Genomic DNA, 7,500 nt, shown 5'->3' with positions numbered 1-7,500 from the left:
AATTTGCTTTATTGGCATAAAAGTTTACAAACAATGTTGCCAAAGCATGAAGGTACCGTGTGTGTGTGTGTGTGTGTGTGTGTGTGTGTGTGTGTGTGTGTGTGTGTGTGTGTGTGTGGTGTGTGTGTGTGTGCGTGCGTGCGTGCGTGCGTGCGTGCGTGCGTGTGTGTCCGCGCGCACGGTTAGCACTCCATAATGACTATAAATAGACTCATAACAGTTCAACAATTAAAAAAAGACATTCAATAAAACAAGAATCAAAAACTCTCTCTCTCCCTCTCTTCCTCTCCCTCTCTCTCTCTCTTCCTCTCCCTCTCTCTCTTCCTCTCCCTCTCTCTCTCTCTCTCTCTCTCTCTCTCTTCCTCTCTCTCTCTCTCTCTCTCCCTCTCTCTCCCTCTCTCTCTCTCTCTCCTCCCATATCCAGAGTCTCTCAAGTATCTCTCTTGAGTCTCTCAGGAATTGGTTGATGTTGAGCAAGTTGTCGCTGTTTATTTTGGGCTAATGTAGACCATACCCCCCCCCCCCCCCCTGCTTTCATCCCCACATGAACACAAATAAACGCAGATGGCGATATTCTAATGTAGCTACCAGCTAACAGCCATACGACCACAATGGAGACTCATGCGTGGACGTGACAGCAGAGATGACATCTTCTGGGCAGTCGCTAGCGGTGCACAGATACTTTACAGACGACATTTCAGAACGCGCACAGCCACTTTTGAACTGTTGTACAATGAAACCGGAGCTGATCGTGCCAAGCCTAGATCCATATGTACTCAACAATGCGTCTTCGCAATTGATCACATCATTTCTAAAAGAAAAATTCAAGCCATTGTAAAAGCTGTGGTGCTGATAACACATTGTAAGTCATCCTAAGAGTCCTATGAGCACATTGAACATCTATGATAATCATCAGAGACAGGGCGTGAGATAGCAAACACAACGCTCATTAGGGGGCTCGAATGCTTTATGGGCCAACTGCATAGTTGATGACAATGATATTAAATTGAATGTAATGTTGTCAGACGAGATCATCTGTGCTTCCAATGGGGTTATAATGTGCTTCAAATGCATCACAGTGCACTTCAACTAAAGTGTTACCAATTTATTTGACTAAATCGAGGAAAGAAACATTTTATTGAATTTTGCCATTTCCATTCAGCTGGTCTAATTGGACACAGCATCATTTTGTGAAGGAGGAGACATCCCCGTGATCCCTCTGCTGCTTGTCCTTCCCTTCCCGCTCACAGCGCCCCCTGCCTGCCTGGCTCCTCCTCCTCACATTCCTCGCTCCTAGTCATTAAATGTTATCTCTTGCCCTCCGTCCAACCCTCTCTCTTTCTCCCTGGCTCCTTCCTCCACCTTCTCCTCGTCTGTTTCCACTGGCCTTCGGACATCTGATACATGTGCAGTCGCCAGCCGCTTCTTTTCACCTGACAGCGAGGACCCCCCATCATATGCTTGTGTGTGTGTGTGTGTGTGTGCGTGTGTGTGTGTGCGTGTGTGTGTGAGCGTGCGTGTGCGTGTGTGTGTGTGTTTACCTAACCCCCATAAGAGCCCACGTCCCCAGTGTTTGCTCCCCTAGGTAAACGTAATGCCCGTCTCTCCCCAGTCCAACAGATACACCAGAGATAGCCTCGCTTATCTGTCCAAGCACTCACCCGGCTTTGTATTACCAGTGTCAGCTCGGCGTGATTAAATCAGGCCATGCACAAAATCAAATAACACTCCCCACGCGGCGCGCGAGCACCATTTCAAAGTCTTAGTCCCACTGGTCACGGAGAATCATGTGATTTTGAGCGGGTGGATCGCAGACGGGGAACGTCGGGGAATTTAGGGAATTCTCTCGGGGACGTCAGGGAATATCAGTTTTTTTTTTTTTTTTCTTTTTTTACAAATGGGTCACTTTACGGGAATACAGCAGAACGTGTGTTCCAGCTTGTTTCACGCATTCATCGTATTAGATGGTGGTGTTCTTTTTCTCCAAGGCAAGCCCAGCTGTAGTGGAAACCAGACTGTTTGCCCCTTCAGCCTCTGACCAAGCCAGTCTCAAATATCTATTTTTAAATATAGGATATCACAAGCTGACCAGCACATTAATGACCAACCCAAGTAGGAGTTAAAAGAAACTGCTAGGATAAACCAGAGCTCAAAAACAGCCAATCTGGCTGCCCGTGTCATTTCTGAGAACGGTGGGGGCGTGGCCACATCACGTTCTATCTTGCCTGTCCAGTGTTCTGAGCAGCGTCATGCAAACGATATGAACACAGTATGCCGCCTACATCCTTGGAGCTTTCTCCTAATTATGATTGGTTGTCCTGAGATAACTCCACCCACTTCACCTCTACTTTTCCAAACTGCCAAAAAATGCAAATAGTTTATTTTCTTTTCTTTTTTGAAAGATCGGTAGACTTCAATTTTCATATTTTGTATAGTTTTTATATACATTCAAGACCACAAACTGCATATTTACAAGAAAATCACGGAATTGCCTTGCCAAGTTAAGGAAGTGACTCATTCTGTCATGAAAAAGTCACGTGACTTTACATTAGGGCCAACCCTTGCTTTACTTGACTAAATTTCAATATCACCGCATCAAATACAACATTCATGACTTGGAGAATGATAGAAATTAGGTTCAGTTTTTGACATATCACAGCCCAGTGCTTTGGGTATCATCATCTTGTGTAAATAACAAGTCGGGCGTGGATTTGATCGGGGCTCCAAAATGTGTAGGAGGAAATGAGGCCTTTTATCTCTCTAATGCGTGTAAGCTGGTGTGCTTCCACTGTGCCTGCAGCCGGTGATGTAGCGGTTAGCGTTAGCCGCCAGAGCCAACAGCAGCTCTGCTATCTGCTGGCCTGGCCTGGTCCACCGCAGCCTGACAGGGTGAATGACACTTAACAGTCAGACAGTCAGTTCCTCTTTCCACTCTCTATCCCACTCAGTCTGGAGTAACGCATGTGCTCCTGTTCTTGTGTATATTGTGTGTGTGTGTGTGTGTGTGTGTGTGTGTGTGTGTGCGTGTGCGCGTGTGCGTGTGCGTGTGCGTGTGTGTGTGTGTGCGTGTGTGCGTGTGTGTGTGTGTGTGTGTGTGTGGGATCCTGTGGTTTCCTGTGTCTTTTGTGTGTGGTATTGCCAGTAGCCACAGACAGGGGAGGTGGGGAAGGGATCCCGGCCAGACTCTTTGTAGGAGTGCAAAATGAGTGGATGGAGAAAGATGTGGTAAAAGATGTTTCTGTTGCTGTTTCTGTTTTGTTTTTTATTCAATTGTTTATTGTGTCAACCTGTACGCTAAACCTTATCTTAGCAACTCGCTGTGTTTGTCATTGTATAATTGGCCCATTCACGTAACTCTGGCATTTTTGCCGATTTCCACTATTATAATCCAAGTGTTATCCTGGCAGCAGTGGTGGATCCCACCCTTAGCCCCCGTTCACACTATACGCCGAAGCAACGCTCAACCTAAGCTCAACCTACGCTGAACCCACAAGTTTCATTTAGGTGTCGTCGTTAACGGGCGAGGCTGTTCACACCAGCCGCGCGCGTGTCACGCTGAAGCCACGCTGAAGACACGCTGAAGACACGCTGAAGCCACGCTGAAGCCACGCTGAAGACACGCTGAAGCCACGCTGAAGACACACTGAAGCCACGCTGAAGCCACACTGAAGCCACGCTGAAGCCACGCTGAAGCCATGCTGAAGACACACTGAAGCTACGCTGAAGCCACGCTGAAGCCACGCTGAAGCCACGCTGAAGACACGCTGAAGACACGCTGAAGCCACGCTGAAGCCACGCAGAAGCCACGCTGAAGACACGCTGAAGCCACGCTGAAGCCACGCTGAAGCCATGCTGAAGCCACGCTGAAGCCACGCTGAAGCCACGCTGAAGCCACGCTGAAGCCATGCTGAAGCCACGCTGAAGCCACGCTGAAGCCACGCTGAAGCCACGCTGAAGCCACGCTGAAGACACGCTGAAGCCACGCTGAAGCCATGCTGAAGCCACGCTGAAGACACGCTCACGCCTTGCTCAAGCGATCGTTTAGGATTCAGTCCTATTTTCTAAGTGTGACGCGTGACACATTTCCAGATTCTTTTCCAATAAGCCCATTCTATAGTCTTAATGGTGTCCAGTAGTAGTGTTTCCCATTATTAGACAGTATTTCTAACCATTCCCCTTTTGTCCAGATACACCCCCCAATACAGGAAGAGCTTATTTGTAATTGCGAGGTGAGGCAGGATATGGTTTCAGTCAGAGAGAGAAGGTACGGAAGGAAGAAAGATTTGCTTCTGTCATCGAACGCCCCCGTCCCCCCGTCCCGCACCCTGGAGCACCGCGGGACGTCTGTCCGTCCCAAAACAGGACGTAACCTGACCCACCCCGCTTACATTTGCCCTCCGACCCCCCCCTAGCAGCCCCACCCCGCCACTTAAGGCCCTGTGGAAGGAAGGGAGGGGCCAATGTTGATGCTCGAGGGGCGTCTCGCCTCAGGAAGTGGCTTTCACTCGCATCCTGCCCACCTGGAAGCGTCTTCCTGCGCTTGACAGCCAATCGTAATTGGCCGTGTCAGGTCACGTCTCTCACACAGCTTCCTATGGACACCAGCATGTCTCTCACACAGCTTCCTATGGACACCGGCATGGAGGACGAGCGAGCAGAGAGGGGAGACCCCCATCCATCCCGGGTCTTTCCCACCCTCCCAGCCCCTGAACCCGTGACCCCAAAACACACCGACAGCTGGCCCGGTGACATCGGATCCGTGTTTGGGTTGTCTCTGCTTTGTCCGGCCTGCCACTGTGTGCGTGTAGCCAAGCGAAACCACGCACTGTGGGTGGGTGTTAGAGCGAGGGGGTACACTGTGGTGTGTGTGTGTGTGTGTGTGTGTGTGTGTGTGTGTGTGTGTGTGTGTGTGTGTGTGTGTGTGTGTGAGAGAGAGAGACAGAGAGAGACAGAGCGAGACAGAAAGAGAGAGAGAGCGATTTGTAACCTTTATTTATCCAGGAAAGGTTTGGTGAGCGTAGATCTGGCTAATATATGGATATTATATGAATATTGTGATATGAGACTTTAGTTATCGTCTTAGATTTTGGATATCGTAGTATCATGATTATGGCATAAAAGTGTTGTCTTCCTGGTTGCAAAGGCTGCATTCCAGTCAAGTGATGTAATTTTCTGAACTTACCAGACTGTTCAATTCTATTTAGAAAGAGAAGGTTGCGCTTCAACAATGAGCTCCTCCAGTGGAGCGCTAAACCCCAAATCCAAAAAAGATCAAAGGGTAGAATGTCTCAATTTACAAAGTCAAGGAGGACAAAATAACTCACATTTCACTTCTTTATTTGGCTTTATTCTGCGCTGATCCTTCTTCAGAGCGTTGGTTAAATTCTATTCTAGCTGTTCTATTATTTGTCTTTACCCACGTAGTCATTTCATCCACATTACTGATGATTTATCTCAAATCTCATTGTGTCAAATATTGTGTGAATGCACCAATAGTCATTCCTACAATATCGTCGACATCGAGGTATTTGGTCAGAAATATTGTGATATTTGATTTTGTCCATGTCGCCCAGCCCTAGGTGAGCACGGGTATTCTATTTCAGTAATATTGTGCGTCACATATGTTTCCACACATTCACACACACATACACACACACACACACACACACACACACACACACACACACACACACACACACTTGGAGGTGTATCTCTAGGTGTATGCGTATGTGTTTTTGCATGTACCTCATCTCCCAGCTGGCCTGTAACCAGACTCCACGTCTCTTTGTTCTGCCAGGTCTTCCATGCCAACACAGACCCGGCTGAGGTGGTTCTGAACCGGGTGCCCCAGCCCGTTTTGGCTCGCTTCGTGCGCATCCGACCACAGACCTGGAGGAACGGCATCGCCCTGCGCTTCGAGCTGTACGGCTGCCAGATAACAGGTGTGTGTGGGTGTGTGGGAATGTGTGTGTCCTGAGGTGAGCTTTTGTTTTAACAGGTGTTTTTTTTTTTTACCATGTCCACTGAGCCTGCTCTCTATTCCACTGACTCCCTGCTTCATATTATAGTTAAACACACTGTCACACTGGGAGCTCACCAGTACACTGCCAGTCTTATCCTGTTGGATTTATTCCTGTTCTACACTGGAGAAACCAGATGGGGAAAATGTGACTGAATCAGTCACATTTTCCCAGCCGGGTTTTCCAAAACGCTTCAAGGGATTTGAACCAGCAACCTTGTGGGCACAAGCCTGCTTCTCTAGTCTCTCGCTTTTCCACCCTGCCAAGAGGACATTTCTGTAGGAAATGCTAACATTTTTATTTGAATCGCCCTGAAAGTTGGTGAACAAACAAGCTTGGTTTTCCCTGAACAAGCTTTAGTGATCACAAAACAACACACGTATTTAGGGATGATAAAACTGTTGATTGATATTGACTGGGTTCTTCAACATCTAAACTTGCGTAATATTTTTTTAACAACCTTTGGTGCGATTTCATGGTGGCCTACTTGTTACCCCTTTCACCAGACTATATGTCACAAATGATCCATTTGAAAGATTCCTAGGGTGGAGAGACTCAGCGACAGACAGACAGACAGACAGACACCACCCACCGACCTAGGTGCCATCGTGTGCAACTGTGTGCCATCGGCTTGTACCAGAAAGGATTTATTACATGACTGATGACATCACAATTGCTAGAGTGACATCACTGATGAGATCACAATTGCTCAAGTGACATCACTGATGACATCACAATTGTGACAGACACCACCGCCACAGACACCGCCACCCACTTAGCCAATTTGAACTAAGAGATTCAATATTGTCACATAATATCAGCTCTTAGGCAACTTCAGTCCAATAATGGTATTGATAATCCATCCGACCATTCGTAATGTTACTCTGACGTCCCCCGAGCAAAGGAGGCAGGAAGGGACCCAGAACTGGGGGTAACCCGCCATTCAGAACAATGAGCGCGGATGTGAATTTTGTAAATAAACAAGACACGTATAGTGTCATAACAGGTCTAAAGTCGTGTCACCTAGTGACAAGCAAGACAACAGTAAAACGGACAGGCTTTTGTATTGAGTTTGGCGTCAGTGGGCGTAACCCATAAGAGAGTGAACCCCGTAGCAACAACACCGGAAGTAAGTCTAGAGTACCATTACGAATCCCTAAGTACAATCACAAATGCAGACGCACTCTCGCACACACACACACACACACACACACACACACACACACACACACACACACACACACACACACACACACACACACACACACACACACACACGTGCATTTGGGTTTCTTCCCACAATCTCACTTTCAAACATATACAGTAGTGCTAATTAAGGGAAACTTTTTTACTCTGTTATTGCTTCCATGAAGCACCAACCAGCGTCATCTCCCTGCCTGCTTTCTTCTCCGTCTCTCTCTCTCTCCCCCCCCTCTCTCTCTCACCCTCTCTCCCCCACTCCATCTTTCTCTCTCTCTCT

The 7,500-nt window shown here is 47.7% G+C and overlaps 1 protein-coding gene across 1 annotated transcript in view; it reads left to right on the top strand.

Annotated features, from left to right (window-relative positions):
• nrp2a (neuropilin 2a) overlaps window positions 1-7,500 on the top strand; it is a gene marked incomplete at its 5' end in the record, with an annotated part of 105,797 nt that overhangs the window by 60,072 nt on the left and 38,225 nt on the right. The window contains 1 exon segment of the mRNA XM_083632938.1: window positions 5,798-5,942. Coding sequence (XP_083489064.1) covers window positions 5,798-5,942 — 145 coding nt within the window.

The sequence above is a fragment of the Poromitra crassiceps genome (assembly GCF_964638095.1).
Source record: "Poromitra crassiceps genome assembly, chromosome: 3".
NCBI lineage: Eukaryota > Metazoa > Chordata > Actinopteri > Beryciformes > Melamphaidae > Poromitra > Poromitra crassiceps.
This window is presented reverse-complemented; position numbering and strand designations above follow the sequence as displayed.